The 24,564-nt window shown below is 42.5% G+C and overlaps 1 protein-coding gene across 8 annotated transcripts in view; it reads left to right on the top strand.

The window, feature by feature from the left end:
• LOC110531730 (adhesion G protein-coupled receptor L3) overlaps positions 1-24,564 on the top strand; it is a 336,356-nt gene that overhangs the window by 96,006 nt on the left and 215,786 nt on the right. For all 8 annotated transcript variants that reach the window (XM_021615086.3, XM_090183775.1, XM_021615085.3 and 5 more), the window contains exon 3: positions 7,685-7,883. In XM_021615086.3, coding sequence (XP_021470761.3) covers positions 7,829-7,883 — 55 coding nt within the window. In that variant the 5' untranslated portion in view covers positions 7,685-7,828. The remainder of the gene's footprint in view (positions 1-7,684; positions 7,884-24,564) is intronic.

Raw genomic sequence — 24,564 nt, 5'->3', positions numbered from 1 at the left:
TACTAGTTTCATAGTGCCAACTGATTGCAGTATCATCCGATGGAAAAAGCAGGGTCACAGACTAGCGTACTGACTGCTTTGCATGCTGAAGTTATTTGACTTGCCGACTTCTCTAACCAGTTCAGGGAAATAAATTGACACTCTCACAATGTTATATCACACATGCAGCGAGAGCTCTCAACCGGTTCACTAAGCATAATCATGGTATTTGGGATGATATCACAAAGTCATGCCATTGGATTATATCATTTATTTCATGTCAGGAATCCTGTAGGACAGGCTTCACAGCTTCTGTGAGTGCAGGCTTTTGTTTCAGCCCTACTGTAACACACCAAATAATCCACCTGTTATTCCATCTGGGGTGAGTGTTGGTGTTGGGCTGGAACAAGCCTGCACATCAGGTAGCTCTGCTGGAGCCTGAGGTGGTTGGAGGCCCCTGCTGTTGGATCTATGAAGCTGAATATACTCAAGGCATCTCTACGCACATTTTGATCTAACCACACACACACATACACACAAACAGCCGCCAGGTGCATTGTGGGGGATAACGTTGTTTTGTGTTTGACTGCTATTTATTTAGCTTTTCCGCCGTGTCCCTTGAGAAAGACCAGTGTTTTCATGCTGTTTTGATACTGAAGACAGCAGGTGTTTGGAAGCCTAATTGTCGAACAGTCAACTCTACTGTTCTTAAAATCTCAATACTTGTCAGCCATGAAGAGGTTATAACTGTCAGGTAAACGGAAGGTGTTTTTACACTAAAGGCCCTGAAATTCAAATGCAACTGATAAGCTTGTCGACTAGCAAGTTTGTTAGCAGCTAGCTAGATTTCAGGTCCGTAACCAGTGTTTGAGTTTTAGTGAGGTCCGCAAGGGGGGGAAAATGAGTTGAAGCTCATATATACAAAAATAAATAAATTAAGAAGCGATTTGGAGAACAGCAAAAATGTGCAAAAATGACCCCAGCCATTATCACCTTGGCTGCTGTAGGTTCATTCACCTCATTCGATCTGCAGACACAGGCTATTGGCTATACAGTTGTAATGTTATACCCTTGAAAGGGGGTAAATATAAGAAATGATTCACACTGAAGTGTCAGCGACTGTTCAGTCACACTTAATGAAGTGCATAAAATCGTCACACCTTTACATAGACTTCTCAATTAGTGTTCACATTTTATTCCTAGGCATTACTAATCAAGCTCCGCACCAACAACATCAATGGAGCATGCAGATGATCGTATTATCACATTCACATGATTTATTCTAATATTACTTATGATTCTGTATTAATCAGTGTTTTCCATTAGCGTCAGCTAATCAGCCGGTTGAACACAAATTTTCAGCCGGCTACTTTTTCCACTTCATATTAACTAGGTCTACTTTTCATTTGAAAAGTTTCAATTCGCTAGTCCGTTGAGCCATCTCCTGCCAGAATGAACAAAATGCATATTCTAGTGATCTATTGATAGGATAGGTGCCTGTCAGTCACAAAGGGAGGGATGACAGTGTAACGCAGCCTGGGAGTCTGTCCCGCCTCCCAGTACAATGTTTGTGCGTTGTGGACAGATTGATGCTTGTGAATTTGCATGTCTCATATAATGTAAGTGCTAACGATGAGTCGAAATCCAGTAGGGAATCAACTAAATGTATTAAAAAAAAATGTATTCAATTGCCAAAGTTTATCATAAAGACATGAACAGAATGCATCAGTGATTCTTATTTCCTGCAACTTTCTGAAGAGGCAATGAGAATGCCCGTGTGTGCAGAGCACGTGTCTACCACTTTGTGTGCCATTAGCGACGATGCTAATTAAAACAGTATTCTGGTAGATGGAAAGACTTAACCCAAAATCTTCTCAATGAAATGTTAAATACAAAGTAACCTGTGCTTCATTCTGGCAGAATGATATCATCATTATTTTCATCAATCCAGTGTTTTTATTTTTTATTTTTCACTCTATTCACGTGCGCTACAAAAATCCAGCTAAACAACAGCCTCTTGCTAGGCGGCACATTAATTAAAGGGTACCTACACCCAAAAATACAAATGTTGTGGACTAAGAACAGGGATGGGCAACTGGTGTGGGCAACCCCCCTTTTGAAGGCCCTCAGATCAATCCCCCCCCCCCACACCTTTAAATGTTTAAAGTTCTCTTACTTAGAAAGTTGTCCTGGTCATACATGTATAGGCCTAGACTATATCCAACTAACAATACACTGAATTCCTAAATGCTCAGTAGTTTTAAATTTGAAGTCACATCTTTCTACACAATACCTTAAGAAATGTTTCCAATCTGTGAGGTAAAGAGGTGCTGTGAGAAAGTGGAGTGAGCCGTTTTAGAGACTGCTAAAAAGGCAAATCTGGGGGATGCAGGCGACACATAAAAAAAGACTGTTCATGATTCCATTCGTTTGCAAAGAGGCAGGCGTGAACCAATGGATAAATATCATGAATTTATAAGTCCAAAAATGTATGTAGAAACTGCTGATTTCCCCTTTAAGGGACTGAAATGGAATTGATGAGCAAGTAGTCTGATAGCTAATGTACTTACTAGTCATTATTTAGCAAGGAAACATTTGCATGGCACCATCTAGGTAGTTAATTTTAACCAATACATAAACATCACCTTTCCAACACTGTTTTATTTGTAAAAAATATATATAAATATATTCTAAAATCAAAGACAAAAGGTATTCGATGATGAATCTGGATGACGGTTTGTGAAGAGAACACTAGATATTGCTTTTGCGTGGATCAATACTTTCCATTACATCTGAAGGGTAAGCCATCCTTGTAGCTCCATGTTCCCTAGAACTCATCTGAACTGAATCAGGGACCTTTTTTAAAAATTTTTTTTTTTACATTTGCTCATTTGGCCAGCCAAATGATTTACAGTACCTTTTTTTGTTTCTCCCATATATTATATATGTTTCCACTGTCTTTGCATCTTGTCTTTTTAATGAGTGCATTGTTAGTCAACATGGGACACACACACACACACACACACACACACACTTCCTCCTCCTATCTTCATCCACCTTATTTTCCCCGTTGTTTTAACCAGATAGACCGTGGAAAAACAGTTAATTAAAGCCGTCAGGACCCATCTAGGCCCTTTGGCACTGGCGGAATGCTAAAATAACAGCAAAACAACACGGATGAAAAAGTTTGCTGTCTGAGACTGAGTCCGTAATGAAGTGGTTTAATTGAAGTGGATTTAACCGGCATCATTGCAGTGAGTTTGGAAGCCTCATCTAAAGGGAGTTCTCTTAAAACTGAACAAGTACCTTTCAAAAGCCTGCCACTATAAAGTATCACAAGGCTCCTCTGAATACAAAAGGAGTTGGCAACCTAGTGTAGGTTTTCAACGGAGTCTGTCTTGTACTTTTTTTTTGGATTGAACCCGGTCCAGCCCCTTATGTCATCAATATGTATTTTCAGATGTGTTCCTCAGTGGCTTTCTTTTCCTACTTACGCTCATACTTCTTTTTTTTTTGTAGAGGGAGCATGTTAATGATTGTGATCACTAGACTTCTAAAAGCATGTAATGTGCTTAATGTAATGAGTTAATTCCAAGTAACACTCATGTTAGGAGCTGCTTTCATATTCCTTTCATAGTGAGATGTGAATATGAAAATTGAGAAATACATTCACTCTTTTTTTTTTGCCACACACACACACACAGATATAGAGTGAAAGCGACACTTATGTCCATGGTGATTGGCTGTCTTGATTTCTCATTGTCCCTTGTCAGTAGCAGCAGCCCCTGTCATTCTGGTGACTAGCCTCATGTATTTTTCTGACAGTTTCGGTAAAATAAAAAAACAAAATAAAGAGGACACTGCTGAAGACGACAACTGAGGAATCCGTGATGGTGTCCCCTCAAATCCTTCATCTTTGTTCATGTTGCCAGCGATCTTTCTTTTCATCTTGTTTTGTTTTTCAATTTTTGGGGGGAATGTCTCCAACTAGTTAGGTCCTGTTCAAAGTATATGAAATGGAATGTTTCTTATTGGACAAATACAGGTTGTCCCTCTCTGTCTGATTTCTTCCGTTTGGCCCTTGCCTGGTAGCATGTTGACATTACACTTTCTTCACTGTGCATCACCCAGTTCAGGGACCGACATTTCAGGCTTCAAATTTCCTGTATCAATCGTATCCTGCCTGAGATCCTATTTTTCTTACCTCCCCCAGTAGAAAAATAAAAATGATTAACTCGTATGCAAGGTCTCTGTATTGCTTCATAATGGGATGCCATTCCACAGTACCTCGTGCACAGGCCTTAAACCCTGTCTACAAAACTAATGAGTTATGGTCTAGACCAGTTGCCCTCACTAGACCACCATTGTTTGGGTTCAGCACAGGCTCTGCATTATCCTCAATACAGCCCATGTACATACAGTTGAAGTCTGAAGTTTACATACACCACTCCACAAATGTCTTGTTAACAAATAGTCGTTTTTGAAGTTGGTTAGGACTTCTAATTTGTGCATGACACAAGTCATTTTCCAAGAATTCTTTACAGGCAGATTATTTCACTTATAAATCCCTGAATCACAATTCCAGTGGGTCAGGAGTTACATACACTAAGTTGACTGTGCCTTTAAACAGCTTGGAAAATTCCAGAAAATGAAGTCATGGCTTTAGAAGCTTCTGATAGGCTAATTGACATCATTTGAGTTGGAGATTGGAGGTGTACCTGTGGATGTATTTCAAGGCCTACCTTCAAACTCAATGCCTCTTTGCTTGACATCATGGGGAAAATCTAAAGAAATCAGCCAAGACCTCAGAAAAAATTATTGTAGACCTCCACAAGTCTGGTTCATCCTTGGGAGCAATTTCCAAATGCCTGAGGTTACCTCTTCATCTACAAACAATAGTATGCAAGTATAAACACCATGGGACCACGCAGCTGTCATACCACTCAGGAAGGAGATGCATTCTGTCTCCTAGAGGTGTACGTACTTTGGTGCGAAAAGTGCAAATAAATCCTAGAACAGCAGCAAAGGACCTTGTGAAGATGCTGGAGGAAACAGGTACAAAAGTATCTATATCCACAGTAAAACGAGTCCTATATCGACATATCCTGAAAGGCCGCTCAGCAAGGAAGAAGCCACTGCTCCAAAACCACCATTAAAAAGCCAGACTATGGTTTGCAACTGCACATGGTGACAAAGATCGTACTTTTTGGAGAAATCTGGTCTGTTGAAACAAAAATAGAACTGTTTGGCCATAATGACCATTGTTATGTTTGGAGGAAAAAGGGAGAGGCTTGCAAGCCGAAGAACATCATCCCAACCGTGAAGCACGGGGGTGGCAGCATCATGTTGTGGGGGTGCTTTGCTGCAGGAGGGACTGGTGAACTTCACAAAATGGATGGCATCATGAGGTAGGAAAATTTTGTGGGTAATTATGTGGATATATTGAAGCAACATCTCACGACATCAGTCAGGAAGTTAAAGCTTGGTCGCAAATGGGTCTTCCAAATGGACATTTACCCCAAGCATACTTCCAAAGTTGTGGCAAAATGGCTTAAGGACAACAAAGTCAAGGTATTGGAGTGGCCATCACAAAGCCCTGACCTCAATCCTAGCGTGTGCAAACAAGGAGGCCTACAAACCTGACTCAGTTACACCAGCTCTGTCAGGAGGAATGGGCCAAAATCACCCAACTCACTGTGGGAAACTTGTGGAAGGCTACCAGAAACGTTTGAGCTATGTTAAACAAAGTAAGCTACAAAGTAGGAGGTATAGCCACAGACAGAACACCAACTTTTTATTTAGGCAATTTTTTTACGGTCATAGATTCAAGATAGATGCATTATTTTATTATTTCAATGTGTTTTTCAGGGAGTTTTAATGTGCTTGGGCAATTCCAGTCCTTGGGGGCCTGATTGGTGTCACAGTTAAGACCCAGCTAACACACCGGACTCCAATAATCACCTAATCATGATCTTCAGTTTAGAATGAAATTTGATTAATCAGCAATCAGGCCCCCGAGGACTGGAGTTGCCCACCCCTGTGACTAGGGCATATAACTACTGATAACTACAGTACAATGACCTATAACCCTATATTAATGCACTCTACAAAATCCCATTGTATGGAATGGGTCACTCTTGATGGGCTGCACCCCTCTCCGTTTTTTAAACTCCAATAGCTATCCCCGAAATCGGATTATTCTTCATCTAGTCTGGATTTTGGGAGAGATTGAGTTCCTGCTACATTTGATCTGAAAATGTCATGCAACAGAGGAATGCAGATTATCGAGAGAGAGAGAGAGAGAGCGCAACCAGAGGAGACAGCATGGATGGGAATTGAGATTGAGTACAGGATGGATGGAAGTACGGAGTAAAGCCATTCTGGTTTGCCTGGTTGTGTGTTCTGCTCTCTAAACTATGATTTCACCTTTAGAAGTCAGTCGTGCCAATTGTGTCTTTGGAAACCGACATGGTTTCAGACATTTAATTTTTTTAATTTTATTAAGAGCAGCATAACGGCCTAATCTGCAACAATAATACGATTTTAGAAGGTATAAACATTGTCTGCCCTCTTTGGATTAAATAGACCTAGATTATAATTTGGTATTATATTTTGTAATAGCCGATACAGTAGAATAAATGATAATACATCATTTAATATTCACTAAATCTGTTTTAACCTTGATATTTTTAATGAAGCCTTTGATCCTGATATTATTCTGAATCCTATCCAACTATACATCATCAAATGGTGAATAGCAGAGGATATGCGTATGATATTCACTAACTTGTCACAATTGACATGCTACCTTTGTTTGACAAGTCCTAATCAACACACAGTATTTCCTGTTCATGACCAACCCATTGTATGCTAACAGGCAAGAGCTTCATCCTGATGTCATCCGCCAGTGTCACAAGTTCACGAGTGACTGCACTCCTGTGCACTTACCACAGGTCAAATGGTCACTACGACTCCATGCTGCTCAATACAGTTGGCCATTTTGTTTCCTGGCGATGGGAAAAGGCAGCTAGACCACAATGGCTATTGCGTGACGCACTGTATTACACATTCTCTGCCGCTGGCAAATCTCAAACTGTGAAGATACTGCTCACACCCACAGGAAAGGAAAAATATGTCACACACTTTTCTGGTTGCAATTATCATCAGATGTCCAAAAATCCACTCAGACACTGACTGGAATCATTTTTGTTGGTGAGAGAGTACTGTACTCTCTGTGGGAGTAACTGCGGCTGGTTGACACAACATGGTTAACCAGCAGTCAATCCAAAAGTATCTGTTATAGTGTTGTACGGTTGAGCAGTCCCTAATACTGTCATGTTAAGCAACTAGCTGGATCTCAATTAAGGCAGCCTCCCTGCACCTCTCTGATTCAGGGGTTGAGTTAAATGCTGAAGACACATTTCAGTTGAAGGCATTCAGTTGTACAACTGACTAGGTATCCCCCTTCACCTTTCATTGGCTGACAGTTGGAAGAATACGTGACTCGTAGCCTGAGGCTTGCTAGAGTCTTTACTGTACAAACTAAAAGGTAATCTTATTACACAAAACATTGCCATGTAGGGAATATTCCTTGACACTTTGTCTTTGTACACCAGATAAGATTCACAACTTGAATGAAACTATTAATTTAGTACTTTCTATAACACATTGCTCTCTCTCTTTCTCTTTTGCACGTTCTTTTCAGGATAGGCTTTGAGAACCGTAAAACCGGACCATAACAGGACTGCAGTTCAGCGGAAGGAACCTAACAGACGGAGCGCTCGCTTTGGGCTCACCAGGGAAGGCCTGACCCCTCCATTGGGCGGATCGACAGCCAGGCGGAGGGGCCATGTGGTCTGCACGCCTGCTCCTCTTCGCCAGCCTGTTTGCGCCAGCAGCTCTGGGTAAGCCCGGGACGCCGTTGCCCCATTTCATGTGACTGTTTGTTTGTGTCTGTCTCACTATTTATATTTGCTAAACATTTTTCGTCTCACTATTTATATTTGCTAAATATTTTTCCCAAGTTTCATGCTTTTCCGATGTCTCTTTCTTCCCTCTCTCCTCTGATCCCGATGTATCCCTCTGTCTCTGGCTTTCTTTCCATCTCTTTTTACCTCTTTTACCTCTCTCTTTAACCTCGCTCTTTCTCTCTCTTTTACCTCTCTTTCTCTCTTTTACCTCTCTCTTTCTCTCTTTTACCTCTCTCTTTCTCTCTTTTTACCTCTTTCTTTCTCTCTTTTACCTCTCTCTTTCTCTCTTTTACCTCTCTCTTTCTCTCTCTTTTACCTCTCTCTTTCTCTCTCTTTTACCTCTCTCTTTCTCTCTCTTTTACCTCTCTTTCTCTCTCTTTTACCTCTCTTTCTCTCTCTTTTACCTCTCTCTTTATCTCTTTCTCTTTTACCTCTCTCCTTTACCTCTCTCCTTTACCTCTCTTTCTCTCTCATCTCTCTTTTTCTGTCCCTCTACCTGTTTCTATGTATCTTTTAGTCTGTCTGACTTTATCTCACTGTTTTTCTCACTCTCTGGACAATAGAAATGGAAATGTCTTTCTAGGAGTCATTTATCAAAGCCTTTGCATAGTGCGTGTAGGAAAGATAGTAAAATGTGTGCGAAAGAAAGAAATGACCAATACACTGGTCTCCTCATTATTGAGATCACTTCGCAGGCATTTTTTTTTATCCCTCTGAACAAATTGCAATCACCTCAGATTTGACCGTTTTCCTTTTGGCTTCTGACAATTGTTTCAGTGGAAAGTAAAATTAAGTAATTTAAATTCAGCTTAAACTAGGGTTTGGGAACGGGGGGAGGCATTATGCCATGGTCCATAAACATGCTAATTTGCTACGGTGAAACCATTAACGGGAGATTCAAAGCAAATTGAATTGCTTTGGTGCCTTATCTTTGGGCTGGGCTGCAGCTCGCTTTTAGCAGCACGCTAATCAAAACTAGCTCTCCAGCATAGTTTGTTTTGCAAAAATGTTCATTGGGAGTGGAGTCACGTGACTTCGACGTGTCACGCACCTGTCTGTGTATTGCTGTATTGATCCGAAGGGAATAGAGGCATTATGAAGCCGTTAATTTACTGCCGACCTGACAAAAGAGCCCGGAAGATAAACTGTGTTGGACAATAGGTTGCATATTAAACGCTGTGACTGCTGTGATGCCATAATTCTCTCTCCACAATGGAAAATAGAGATACAGATACACAAAGTATAACTCCCCGGTATTTTTATCAAGGCCAAGGTAGGAGAATTGTATTCTTTTGTTATCCTTGAATTGGCTTAGTGTTTATTCTTTGAGGTGGGGAAAAGATCATGCATTACTAGATGCTGTCAGCAGACTAGTCCCAGATGTTTTGGAATGCTTCTATTTAGGGGCTGGTTTTAATGCTCACGTAGGGGTTTCTTTTCTCTCCACAGTCTCTCTTCCTACCCCAGGGGGGTGATGGAGATGGGTACTCTGGGGGGCACTGCCCTACTTTGGGATGGTAATCCAGTTACACCCCCCCCCCCCCCCCCCCCCACACACACACACAGACACACACACACACACACACACACTCCCAGTGTGTTTTCCGACCTAGCCCAAAAATATGCTCCAATCACACCCACATATTATCTGCATCCCCAAATGGCACCCTATTCCTTATCTAATGCAATACTTTTGACCAGAGCTCTGCCATTTGGGACGCAACCTCGGCCTCCCCTGCTCACAGCTGCCGCGTGCGTGTGCGTGCGTGTGCGTGCGTGTGCGTGCGTGTGCGTGCGTGTGTGTGTGTGTGTGTGTGTGTGTGAGAGAATATTGTTCAGCTGGGAGCTATAGAAGGTAATTGACCATCCTGGCAGTTATGCCCGAGGCTTTCTACAGACATACACCCACACACATCTTATACACTGTAAGCCTATTCATGGTACACACACTATCTGACTCATTCACACAGTTCCATCTACACGGTATTTACAACTCTCACCATCTGCATATTGTATGGTAATTCGGAACACTCCCCGCAGCCGAAGTGAAATGTCACCTGAGGATATCCCAGCATCCCCGGCCACGGCTATCCATCAGAAATGTGATAATGCTAATCCGATCCCATTGGATCCATACAAACCCCATCAAAAATAGTTTTGTGTCAATTTCAATGTGTCCAAGCCAGACATCCCTTAATTAATCTCATTTTGCCAGGGCATTCAGTGCTGTACACCAGGGCATCCCTGCGTTTGCCTAATTAAACAAATTACTTTCCGCACTCATATTTGAAATGGGAAACTTCAACAGAGCCTACTCGGGCATGTTCAGTTTTGTTGTGAATATGAAGCGTTTGTGAAGCGTGTAATGTAATAGGTCTGCTCTGAGCGAGTGGGCTTACTGTCGTTGTAGAACCTCTATTGGTGTCTGAATTGTACGAGTTCACACTAGTAGTTGTTTTAGTTCTCCCTTTTCTTGTATCCCCGAGAACGTGATGCGAATGTCAACAAAAAGAACAAAGATAGCGCTAGCATCTTAAGCCAAAGAGAATTGAAGGTCATTAGATTTAAAGTTGGAAGTGAACTTTACTTTGACTATAATTGGTATGTAAGTGCTAAGAGCAAGAGTGAAACGCTGCATGTTTTAAGGAAATACTTGGACTCCTTTGGGGTTTAAGTGACTTTCAGACTTTTACCTGATTGTGTTTATTTTTTATTTTTTACACAATGAATAGGATATAACCTACAGTTCCGGCACATTGGTATTCATGGGCCAAATAACTTGGTGAATTGCTCTCAACACTTTACTCTAACCATTATTTTGAATTATTATTATTTTGAAATTGCACGGATGGTCACATTTGTGTCTCAGTACACCAGAGCTTCCTTCAGGTTGACAAAACAGTTGTCAATTTGATACCAGCTTAATCCATATCTCTGTTGACTGAATGCAATGTTCCTTTGCTGTGTCAGTCTTTCTGGTTCGTTTCACCTATTGTCAACTCATAGGTGTCTCATTTCCAAATAATTATTTGTTTTTGGATAAACTAAATATGCATGATCCTGGTCTCTTTGTACTGTGTTCTAATTACATTTTCAAAATGTTGTAATTCCGCCAATATATCAAATCAAATTTTATTTGTCACATGCGCCGAAATGCTTACTTTCAAGCCTGTAACAAACAATGCAGTTCAAGTAATAGTTAAGAAAATATTTGAAAGTAAAAAATCAAATAGAGGCTATATACAGGGGGTACCGATACCGAGTCAATGTGTTGGGGTACAGGTTAGTCGAGGTAATTTGTCCTTGTAGGTAGGGGTAAAGAGACTATACATAGATAATAAACAGCGAGTAGCAGCAGTGTTAAAACATTAGTGGGTGGGTGTCAATGTAAATTGTCTGGGTGGCCATTTGATTAGATATTCAGCATTCTTGTGGCTTGAGGGTAGAAGCTGTTATGGAGCCTATTGGACCTAGACTTCGCGCGCCGGTACCGCTTGCCGTGCGGTAGCAGAGAGAACAGTCTGACTTGGGTGACTGGAGTCTTTGACAATTTTGGGCCTTCCTCTGACACCGCCTAGTAAATAGGTCCTGGATGACAGGAAACTTGGCCCCAGTGATGTACTGGGCCATTCATACTACCCTCTGTGGCGCCTTAGTTGGATGCCGAGCAGTTGCCATACCAGGTGGTGATGCAATGGGTCAGGATGCTCTCGACGGTGCACCTGTAGACTTTCTTTGAGGATCTGGGGACCCATGCCAAATCTTTTCAGTCTCATGATTGAGAAAACGTGTTGTGCCCTCTTTACGACTGTCTTGGTGTGTTTGGACCATGATAGTTTGTTGGTGATGTGGACACCAAGGAACTTGATACTCTTGATCCGCTCTACAACGGCCCCGTTGATGTGAATGGGAGCGTGTTCACCCCTCCTTTTCCTGTAGTCCACGATCATCTCCTTTTTTTCCTCACATTAAGGGAGAGGTTGTTGTCTCTTATCTCCTCCCTATAGGCTGGCTCATCGTTGTCGGTGATCAGGCCTACCATTTTTGTGTCATCAGCAAACCTAATGATGCTGTTAGATTTGTGCATGGCAAAGCAGTTGTGGGTGAACAGGGAGTACAGGAGGGGATTAAGCATGCACCCCTGATGGGCCCCCGTGTTGAGAATCAGTGGGGCAGATGTGTTGTTGCCTACCCTTACCACCTGGGGGTGGTCCGTCAGGAAGTCCAGGATCCAGTTGCAGATGGAGGTGTTTAGTCCCAGGGTCCTTAGCTCATTGATGAGCTTTGAAGGCACTATGGTGTTGAACACTGAGCTGTAGTCAATGAACAGCATTCTCCCATAGGTGTTCCTTTTGTCCAGGTGGGAAAGGGCAGTGTGGAGTGCAATTGAAATTGCATCATCTGTGGATCTGTTGGTGTGGGTCTAGGGTTTCGGGGATGATGGTGTTGTGAGCCGTCACCAGCCTTTCAAAGCACTTCATGGCTATCGACGTGAGTGCTACAGGGCGGTAGCCATTTAGGCAGGTTACCTTGGTGTTCTTGGGCACAGGGACTATGATGGTCTACTTGAAGGATGTAGGTATTACAGTCTCGATCAGCAAGAGGTTGAAAGTGTCAGGGAAGACACTTGTCAGTTGGTCCGTGCATGCTCTGAGTACACGTCCTGGTAATCCGTCTTGCCCCGTGGCCTTGTGAATGTTGTCCTGTCTAAAGGTCTTGCTCACATCGGCTACGGTGAGTGTGATCCACAGTCGTCCGGAACAGCTGGTATTCTCATGCATTTAGCTCATCTGGTAGGATTGTGTCACTGGGCTGCTCGCGGCTTTTCCCCCCTTTGTAGTTCGTAATAGTTTTCAAGCCCTGCCACATCCAACGAGCGTCAGAGCCAGTGTAGTAGGATTCAATCTCAGTCCTGTATTGATGCTTTGCCTGTTTGATGGTTTGTCTGAGGGCATAGCGGAATTTCTCATAAGCGCCTGGAGTAGTGGGCGGCTTCTTGAAAGTGGCAGCTCTAGTCTTTAGCTCAGTGTGGATGTTGCCTGTAATCCATGACTTCTGGTTGGGATCTGTCTGTACAATTTGGGGATGACTTCGTCGATGCACTTATTGATGAAGCCAGTCAATGATGCGGTATACTCCTCAATGCCATTGGATGAATCCCGGAATATATTCCAGTCTGTGCTAGCAAAACAGTTCTGTAGCATAGCATCCGCGTCATCTGACCACTTCAGTATTGAGCGAGTCACTGGTACTTCCTGCTTTAGTTTCTGCATGTAAGCAGGAATCAGGAGGATAGAATTATGGTCAGATTTGCCAAATGGATGGCGAGGAAGAGCTTTGTATGCTTCTCTGTGTGTGTGGAGTAAAGGTGATCTAGAGTTTTTCTTCTTCTCTGATTACACAAGCTGGTAGAAATGAGGTAAAATGGATTTAAATTTACCTGCATTAAAGTCCCCGGCCACTAGGAGTGCCGCTTCTGGGTGAGCATTTTCTTGTTTGCTTATGGCCTTATACAGCTTGTTGAGTGTGGTTTTAGTGCCAGCATCAGTTTGTGGTGGTAAATAGATAGCTACGAAAAATATAGATAAACTCTCTTGTTAGATAGTGTGGTCTACAGTTTATTATGAGGTACTCTACCTCAGGCGAGCAATACCTCGAGACTGTTAATATTAGACATCGCGCACCAGCTGTTATCGATAAATAGACACACACCACCACCCCTCGTCTTACCAGATGTAGCTGTTCTGTCCTGCCAATGCACAGAAAACACAGACAACTGTATATTATCTGTGTTGTCGTTCAGCCACGACACGGTGAAACATAAGATATTACAGTTTTTAATGTTCCGTTGGTAGGATAGTCTCAAGCCGAGATCATCCAGTTTATTTTCCAGTGATTGCACGTTGGCCAATAGAACGGAGGTAGAAGCGGGTGACCCACTCGCCGACAAATTCTCACAAGGCACCCCGATCTCCACCCTCTGTATATCCATCTTCATGCGAATGACAAGGATTTGGGCCTGGTCTCGGAGAAGCATTATGTCCTTCGCGTTGGACTCATTAAAGAAACATATTCTTCCAGTTCAAGATGAGTAAATCGCTGTTCTGATATCCAGAAGATTTTTTCGGTCATAAGAGATGGTAGCAACAACATTATGTACATAATAAGTTACAAACAATGGGGAAAAACAGACAAAATAGCACAGTTGGTTAGGAGCCCATAAAACGCCAGCCATCCCCTCCGGCGCCATTTTCTAACTGCCTGGCATTTTGGTATCAGGCTCAGGAGATATTTTTTCCTTGTCTACCATACCTAAATGTTGAGTAGGAGCCATTACCTGGTTCCTACTCATCCTTGAGTAGAAAGGGGCTTCCATGTTCTCGTGGAGTCAATCGTGTGCCTCTGCCATTGCCAAAGTGCTGTCAGAGCTCAGAACCCGAGTGAAACAAATGACGTTAACATTAAGCAATGCTGGGCATTTGAGCTCGCAGGGTTAACCCCCCCCAAATGAATTAGGAATCCTCCCATTGCGGCTCCCTCTGCATAATTCGGTAAGCATCGGGTGATGCCATTTTAAAATGGCTTGTGGTGGATGGAATAGTGTTTAATGAGGACGGATATTGACAGCAGGGTCAAGTGGCGGAGGATGTTGATTTACATTAGGTGGAGTAATGTGTGGCGACTGGCGGACTGGGAAGATAAATATTACAGAGTGATCCTTCAAACGAGCACAAGGCGCAAAAAGGCTCTTCTACAGGGTTTCCTGCCCAAACCACCAGGGGTTGGGTGAAAATTGGCAAGTGAGCAGGTGGGTGGGGACAAACATACGCCAAGCAGAGACGACGCATTGAGAACGAGAGAGCGTGTCACTTTATCAATTTGCATAATGAAGTATTTAGCTCGGCAGATAGATCTGTGTATCAACCCCACGCCAGATGCTTAAGCCAATACTAGCAACAGCATGAAGCTATAAAACACTGACAACCCTTTACTTATCTGGCTGATTTGCATGCAATGGAAAGGCTAGGATAGGATACGGTAGGTGTTACGATCAAACAGGAGAAGCCTGATATTCATACCGCTCATAGTTATACAAATCTCCCAAAGCTTTATATGATTGGCCCTGTAAACTCTTCCAGTGCCACACACCATATTCACAGACAGGCACGATGTGGGTGGGGAAAAAAGGCAAGGCTGTCCTCCATCCCCTTTCCTGACTATATGTCACCACGGCAACAATAATTTATATCCACCTCTGATGGTCATACAGTATGCTTGCCTAATTACGGGGATTATCTGCAGTTAGGCACTTCTCATGCAAATTGGATATGGGGTTAGACCTTGTGCACTTTGCATGGGCTTTTTCATTTGAATCTCGATGAATCTGGTTTCATAAGAGCATAGGCTACTGTAGATTGGGAACTTTTTTTTCTTTTTTTTGTACAGAGGTGCATTTTTACTTCCTGGATCCCATGTTGATGTTAGCCAATCATCATTGATTGGTCTGTGGTGTTGGTAAGAGACATGGGACACTTAAGCGCCAACGTGATACAACTGCTATGATGGCCTGCTGAACAGGTTCCCCTATGTCCACTGAGAACGAAGGAACATCAACTCAAGGACACAATTTGTCCTTGGCCTATTTGTTTTAAGGGTGTGCTTTTTTCCGTCCAAGTGTCGACCGAACAGCATAATATGACCATATCAGCTAAATAGCCACAAAAGGCACAGTACATTAAGATTCCACATTTAGCATATCATTAATCAAATCCTTGCTATTGTTCTACAGTATATGTGAGCATTGATTTGAGTCCGGTATTGTTAGCTGGTTGTATTATCCCACCTGGGGGCAATTGGTCCACTGAAGAGGACAATGATAATGTCTTCCTAATGGAGCTCAGAGGACAATGCCAACCAATCAGTCAATCCAAACTGCTTTCCCCAGCTCTCTCATTTTTACATGGCACTTTACCACTTCACCATCGAGGGAGAATTTGAGCTTTTTTTTCCTTCAAAACCGAGAATACAAGGTATATAATTACATTTGCCTGAAACTAAAGTTCAAAGCGGGGGGAAAAAGAACGGTGGTCCAATTACGAAGTGAGACGCTTATACGATCTCTCCGTCTCGCTCCCTACCTCTCTCTCTTTCTCCCCATCTCACCCTCTTTCACCCCCTCCCCATCTCGCTCCCCTCTCTTTCCTCTCTCTCTCTACTCTTAGCTTAGTAGAAAGCAATGGGTGAATCAATATATGAAGTATTGTAAAGTCGGGCATTGGGACCGAAGACTGGGATCAAATGTTACAGTGAGACAGATTAGCCCCTGTAGACCCTTGATGATAAGAGAATGAGAGAGGGAGAGAGGGACGGAGGGATACTGGAGATGGCCTTCAATGTGGCACAGTAGCCTTGGAGGGAATTCAATACAACCCATTGACAAAAGAAGAGCTGTATTATAGAGAGAAGCTGCGGCCTCCTTTGGGAAGCTGGCCCGGCCGTTCTATTTCCTTATTAATTGTGCCTGAGGAAAAAAGGGAGAGGGAGGATAGCGACAAAGATATACACAGCTTTCTCTCAAAGGAGGCCCTTCTCCCTCCACATTTTGTTTGAAACAATGTCAGGGTCAAGCCGATTTGAGGATATATGTACTTCTTGAATGGACGAGTGGTACCTTGAAAGGGATCTAAGAAAGGCACACACTTCCTCGACATCACAAACTCCCCCATAAGTCTTTGAGGTCACAGCTTGCCCTCAATCCCATACGGAGTTGTCAGGCCCCTGGAGAGATTGTCAATTTAGCCATTGATGGATCCCCCTGTGAAGTCACGTCCCACTGTCCTCCCCTAAGTCCACCCAGGGCCCATCTTAAGGCTGTTGGCTGCATGTTTGTTGGAGTAGGAAGGAATGGTCTCCTCCCCCACCGACCCTCACCTCCCACCTTTTACTGCACACACCTGGTCACAGTACAGTACACGTCAAGGAAGATGAGACGACAATAAATGAAGTGCTCGGACGTCCGGTATCTTTCGTTAAGGCATCATATTTATGTATTTACTTTGGAGATGTTCCTGAAGAAGTTTAAGGTGTCAGTTGTAGTCGTTTTTTATTGTATTTTTGTGTGTGCTATGTTTGATGTGTAAACAACCTCCCTCTTACTGCATCCCCAGAAAATAATCTTGGCCCGTCTTTATCCTTGTCAATAATACACGGATTCTTTAGGATCTAAAGGCTAAACTGAACCTAGATCAGTACTACTACTCTGAGAAGCTTGATAAATATAGCCCCTGTATTATGTTGTCTCTTGAATATCCGGATAGTCCAAACTGAGAGAAGTCAATAGTTAAGAGCTGGCTTTTAGGGGTTCTGTCATTTATTTTAACCGTGGAAAACCACTAAGATTTCCCTGGAGATAAATGTGACATGGAGGGATCCCACAAAAGACTGACTGTGTCAAGTGAGAAACATTGCAGGTGCACATTCCCCAGTGTTGCCCTCCCCTCTCCCACACACACACACACACACACACACACACACACACACACACACACACACACACACACACACACACACCCCGATCACTGGCCCTTGTTCAGTGGCATAGGGGACTTGAAGGGGATTCTTTTTCACTGTGATAATGCAGTGCTTTCTGCTTCGTGACATGGGCTGGAGAGAGCAGTGGAAACGGTAGAGAAGGATGTCACTCTGCAGTGCAGCATCAAGCGTTTTGGCACGAGATGTCTCTATAGGCCCTCTGGAAGGGACACACTGTAGACTGTGTGTACTCTGCTCATTGTTGAGTAAGGGCTCATATTAAGTGTGCAGACCTTTTTAGTGGGTTGATGCTCATTGCCGTGTTTTTCTTTACAATATTATATGCATATTTAGGTTCAAGTATTGTACCCAGAATCATAGGTATGAGCGTGAAACGTTTTCACCTCATGTTTATACTTCTCAAGTGAACTGCATGCCCACAGTACTGTGTACGTCTGACGGTCGTCCAGAATTCCAAACTTTTGACACGTCTTCCCATTTCACGTTGCAGTTCATTTATTAACACACGTGGAGGGCGACCATCCCTTTCCATGCATATTCAAAGTCCCGCCTCTTGTCTTCACATAATAGCCTTGTGTGTGTGATTTTAGCTTTCATTTTAAACATTGGAAACCAAAAGGAATCAGAGGGTTCACTGAGTGCTGTTGCTATTGCAGATGTAGCATAGCAACACAGGTTGATGGAAGCAATGCCACACCATTTGCGTGCACCGTGGCATGCGCGCTCAATAAGATGACCTGCTCTCTGTGGGAGGTCAAAGAGCTAGGTATCGACGAGTTGTCGCCTCCGCCACCCTCTCCCCTCCTGTTTCTCTCCTCATCTTTTTTCAACTCTCCTCACCTCTTTTATCTTCCATCTCTCTCTCCTTTAGCGTGTCGCTGTATGACTGGCAGGTTCTTGTTAATAATAATCTCGCGGAGGGCTCCGCCATGCGATTCAATTAACTGCTCACGCTGCTGTGATCTCTCGGCGCACCGACAGAACAGGAGCTTTTTGTCACCCAGCACATGTTTTAGATGTTACGCTACACATGCTGTAGCTACACTATCTTATGCTAGCTAGCTAGCGCCATTGTAGACTACAGTAACCTAGAGAGACTCTAGATTAGCACTGCCCTCATCGTCCTGGATATAGACGGGCGAATGAAGACCTTTTGTAAATCTAGGCTAAATGGGGCCACCATGCATGTATGTTTGGGGGAAATGTCCTAGAAAGCCTCCCTTGGGGGAAGGAGGTGTGTCCTCAACCCCCCTCCATGGTCATTCATTGACCCAGAGGGATAGACGAAAGGGAGGGGAGGGAGACAATGAATGGTGCCACTCTGTACATAGCCTACTGTCTGAAAGCTACGCTAGCATCTTCCATGTAGTATACGGGTATCCCATCCTACCCCCATTACTACAACACCCAGGCTTCAATAAAATGCACCCCCCTCCCTAAAATATTTTCACATGACCCTCCCCTTGATTACCACCACAAATAACATTAACTGGATCAACCCTGTGTATATAAACATGGATATCGATTTGACAACTTCAGCATGCTTTTGTGGCAGTCCAAGCAGAGCTATGGAACAGAAGGTTGAGGATTAGCTGAGCTAACTCTCCCTGCTTGTGTCATTACACTAAGACCAGAGTCGCCTTTAGACAATGATCAGCTAGGGGGAAATCAGATTTGAAACATTTTTATGCTCTATTTATAATTTATATAAAATATATGCAACAATATTCCACCAAAAGGTATCTGTGCCAAAGCACTACATATAACCAATAGTCCAGGCATAACTACATACCGATGACTTTGAGCGCTTCATCATGGTTTACGTTTTCAACACCCCAATCAAATAGACATTGTCTATCTCAACAAACAGAAAATACATCCATTCCTACTCCTTGTCGAAGGATTGGCTTGACAATCTCCGAATGTCATTGAAGGCTTCGTTTTTTTTGTGTGACGGATATCTCTTTTCGATATCTCTTTCGAATGTGTGCAGGTAGCCTACAGAAGACCTTTGAAGTAGCCTAATCAAACTCAAATGTGAGTGGTTGTGTTTATTGCATACATAAGGTAATACATATCAAAAGTTAAACGACAAATATTTCGGCGATATTTAAGCGTTAGGTTCTAGGTCAAGGAACAACCACTCCGATTGGAAAGGAGTCAAGCGTGTTAAGCTTTTCTGAATAACTGGGCCTGCTGGTAGCATAGGCCTATGTGCCTACACTATATAGGACAACATGTGAGAATGAGGATCGGCAACAGACAGCAGCACATCCGTATCAGAGGTAAAAATACAGCCAGACTGTCCTGCTACTGTGACTTTGCAGACTTTTTAATCTGTCGAGTTGACTCACAACTGATCCAAATGAAATTAATAGAATGAAACATTCGAATAACAGGGCTTTTGCAACATCATTCAAATGAAATTGTACAAAACTGCAGTTTACAGTCTTGTACAATAATTGTACTCACAATAATTCACATTTTCATTGCATTGTGGTGGTGTAGGCTAGTCTAGGTAGGATAATGTTATTGACTTTCAGGCCGTACAAATTTAATGAGCTATGTAGTGGATAATTATTATTTTTTTAAATAAATTAAGGGGAAACAAAAAAAAAAAACTTTTTTTACTTAACAAAAGTTATACCTGTTGTAATAATACTAAACAACCTTTTGTACAACAGCTAGTGACCTCACTGAGAGATTTTAGCTTTTCGGTATTGTAGCAAACTATGGCGCAGGGAAAACAACTCAGGTTGCTGGAGTGAAAGAAAACAAGCTACGCTTCGTGTCAATAGGGTTAATCTACTTGCTGGGAATTGTAACGTGGTTTATATAGCAAGGTTTACTACACAGCCCCCTCCTTCGACTAATCAGCCCCCTAGCATGTCCGAGCCATGCGTTCTGATGGCTGCATGGCCGCCATCCCACTTCTGACACCAGTGTAGCAAACGGCAGGACAAGGAAGTGAAACCGGGTCATTTGAAAGGCAAATACCTTATGCATTGTGCCAATAGGGTTAACCCACTTGGTGGGAATTGTATCATGTATAATGTAGCAAGGATTGTGACAGTATAATGGTTTTGTAATGACAGTCAAAAGGACCAGCGCTTGAGACCCAGTCAGGGTATCCCCCTAACCCACTATTTGTGTCAGGTGTTGGAGAGCACTATTTGAAAGCATGTCCAAGCCGAGATTTAGTCACAGTAGATTTGTGTTAGGGTAGCAATGTTTTTGTACTGCACATGTGATGTCAAAGTATTGCACCCAGTTGATAAATCATCATAAAATCATTCTGCCAGATAGGCCTACTTTGAAGTCAACATTTAATTGGGAAGGTTTTTGGGGAAAAATGTTGAATGATTGTTTCAGCATGCATCGTGGATTTTATAGCACCGATTGGCTATATTTATTACTTTTAGAAGTGTATTCTTCAGGCTGACTACTAGCATCTGTTGAGTTGCAATGTCCCATAAATTGAACATTCAAATCAACGTATGTATAAAATAAGTTTTGCACCAACACAATTCAAAAGGAAGTCTACAGCAAAAATACATTTTTTTACTTTTTGCGATTCAGAAATACTTATTTTGATTCCCATAATTTGATTCACAGAGCTTTAACCGAACACCAACTACCACATTACAATGGCGAAACGTGTCATTCAATTGGTAAAAAAAATGGATTAAAAATAATTGTTTTACATATTTTATAAATGTTTTGACTATTTTGAGATGGGCATCCGATTATATAGTAAATAAAATGTGTATGGCTCAAACAACATCGATAGGGGAACTTTTTGAGCTGCGTCTCATGCCTTGACTGTTATTTCGCAATGACGCACCTGGCCTCCGCTGCCAATCAGCTATTCCATGTTCTTGTGGATTTATGTAGACAATTAGTGCAGATTATAATTATTTTATGTATGGTATGATTGCTAGTTAACCTATTGCAGATCTGGACAAACGATCCACCTTCCGCTATTGCCACTGTTGATAGAGGGCAGGATAGAGTTGACTGTATAGTAAGTGGGCAGAAAATAGCGCATAAGGGAAGTACCCAAACACCTGATAGGGGAGGAGCATGCAAGCAGATGAGGAATTGCGGCTATATGAAATAAATTATATAGTAAAACCGGTAGAATGTAATGTAAACCAAGGAAAAAATTCACTTTGCCCAATTTAAAAATCACACAAACTTCCTCAAAACAAAAATGTTTTGTTAGACAACCTATTTCGTCACACAATACGTTATTGTGCATCATTGCGTACCCTCAATCTCTTAACAGTTCAGCAGTTTGCTAATCCAGTTGCATCTGATACAGTTACCTATTTAGATATGATATAAATGTTGCTATGTGCCTTAGTTAGTAAATTAGGGCATATGCATGAATTCCCATTTTAATTTACGCATTTGAATAATTTGTGTTTTTCATTATGCAAGTAAACATAACTGCTTGGAGCCATAATTGGTATTAATTCATGCTTTTTACCCCTCGGCTAATAAACTGCAGCAAAAATCGCGTTAGACAGGAAGAATGTGAAATACATAAATGACCTAAGCTTACAATGGAGGCTACTGTACGTTATTTGCAGGAAGCTCCAATAAAGTATGTTTATATCTCAAGGGAAGAAGCCTGCTGAATCTGAAGTCAAATGAGTTTCTATGAGGATACATCAGTTGTGAACTTCTCTTTGTTGCCTCTGCGACTTTTCATGCTATAAGCAGCAGAGCAAGCCAAAATGAAAGATTCCTATTTTTCTTAGCGTTCCCTCAAACTCGAAAACAAAGATATTGCCACATTTCTCATACACATACAGTGTCTTCAAGTTCATAACAAACGCAACGAGTTTCTCAACCCGAGCCAATATGGGCTTTGTGTCAAATGCATTATCCGTTATTATTCCTTTAGCTGCTGAAAAGTACTCCTTTCTCCCCATCCATGTCTTCTCCATGGCTGCTGCTGTTGAATATACAATCCGTGTGCGGGAGAGTGAAAGAGGCTGCATCCTAAATGACACCCTATTCCCTATATAGTGCACTACGTTTGACCAGAGCCCTATGGGCACTACATATTAATAGGGCGCCATTTGGGATGTAGTCGGTGTGAGCGAGCATAGGGTAGTTTATTCTCAGTGTCGACTGATTGAGGTCAGAACAGATTAAGTGCTTTCCACTGTCAGTTTATGAGGTCGTGGTTTCCATTGACAAACATGACCCGATGGGATCCTCACACACCACTGTTGTCTCAAATACACTGCAATGGCAATCCACATCATATTGTGGCTAAAGAGACTATTATCCATGGTGATTGTCAGTATTGGCGTGCATTATACTTTGTTTACGCTGTCTATGCTCACAAAAGCACAGTTGATGCAATTAACATGAGGCTTAGATGCCTTTCAGACTGGAACATTGCAGGATTTTCCTATTCACTACAACATGCAGTGGATTTTCGTGAACGCTTTGTCATAGGAAAAACTCAGTAAAATATACTCCCAGAACTTTTCAGGGTTAGGATAGGCCTAAGGCTCGAATTGTATATAACAGGTCTAGGGTCAGGCTGAATGGTATTTAGCGTGACTTCCCTTAGTCATTCGGTCATGGATCTTTCACAGTAGATTGATACAGACAACGTAGCTTTCTTATCTGAAAATCTAAAGTCTTATATTGCAGGAGAAAAAAAATGAGACACTGTGTGGTGTGTCTTGCTGTCTCATTTCACATGGCTAAATGCAGTTCCATGTAGTTCCTTTGCGCTGTCAGGTGTTGCTGTTCGATAATAATAATTTGGTGAGTGCTTATATTTGTCCTATTTCACACACATACAAGCGCGTGTTAATACACGTGTGAATTGGAAATGTGTTCGCATATGAATTGGAAATTCACATATTCCAACTACCCCTGAGAACCTTCTCGGAGAATGGGGTCATGACCAGGGTCTGCTGTTATCAACGGCGACCCTGGAGCAATTAGGGTTAAGTGCCTCGCTCTAGAGCACATCTGCAGATGTGTTTTTTTCTTCGCCTTGTCGGCTCAGAGATTCAAAAAAGTGACATTTTGCTTACTGGCCCAACGCTCTAACCTCTCTAACCTGCCGATGTCTGCACTGCGCCAATGGTCCATGTGAGAAAGGCAGGTTCTTCTCCACCTCACGCAAGGAAAGCATCTTTTTGTTTATTTTTTTGACCTCCGTTATACTTTGTGTCGCGGCCAGGGCAAGTTGAGTTATGTTTCTGTGTGTGTGTCTGTGTCAATTCGTGTGGGTGTGTGTCTGGGTGGTTTGAGGGGAACGAGGTGGTGTTCGTTTTGGCCCATAATGTCCCCAGAGCGACACAGAAGCCTGAGGGGATGGTTGGAGCCAGGGGAAGACGGGGGAGATGACAAGAGAAGAAATAGACAAACGATGTCAATGTGACGGGTAGCAGAACAAAGCCCAACTTTCTCTCGCTCTCGTGCGCGCTCGCTCGCTCTCTCTTGCGAGCCGCCACTATAGCAGTAGCCGCCAACTCCCTAGGCTGCCCCGGGACTGACAAAGTCTGCGCTTCGCAGATGTGAAGCCGGACATATTATTCAACTTATTTACCATGTCGAGAATAGAAATGGAAATATATATATTTTTTCAGTCGTCAATATTTTGGGATATTCAAATGTTCATAAAGTGTTCGTTTCAATGGATTCGTGATGGGGCCCTTTTTCACTTCGACAAGAAATTAGTCAAATGGACTTCAACTCGTGTATATTCAACAAGAATTAATGAAGTCATTGAACCGCACTCTGAATTATCCCAGAAATTCCTTGAGCTGAAGAGAAATTGACCTCCACGTAGTTAACTATAATTTGATTTTTGAAGTGGAGTATCAATCTCTGAACACCCGGAAGAGCATCATCCTCCTTTTGTCATCTGCTTATTTTTTGGTCTGCTACAGCTCAGCACTTAATAGTGTTTGATTAAATTAAGCCCTTGTTGGCATTCATTTAAATGCGCAATTCACCGCTTTCTAGCCTCATATTCATCATCTACAGCACCTGTACCAGTGCAGGTCTGGTCTAAAAATCATCA

Source organism: Oncorhynchus mykiss, chromosome 9 (assembly GCF_057628025.1).
Source record: "Oncorhynchus mykiss isolate SJ-2025 chromosome 9, ASM5762802v1, whole genome shotgun sequence".
NCBI classification, from domain to species: Eukaryota; Metazoa; Chordata; class Actinopteri; order Salmoniformes; family Salmonidae; genus Oncorhynchus; species Oncorhynchus mykiss.
Note: the sequence above shows the minus strand (reverse complement) of the source record. Positions and strands in the feature narration are given on the sequence as shown.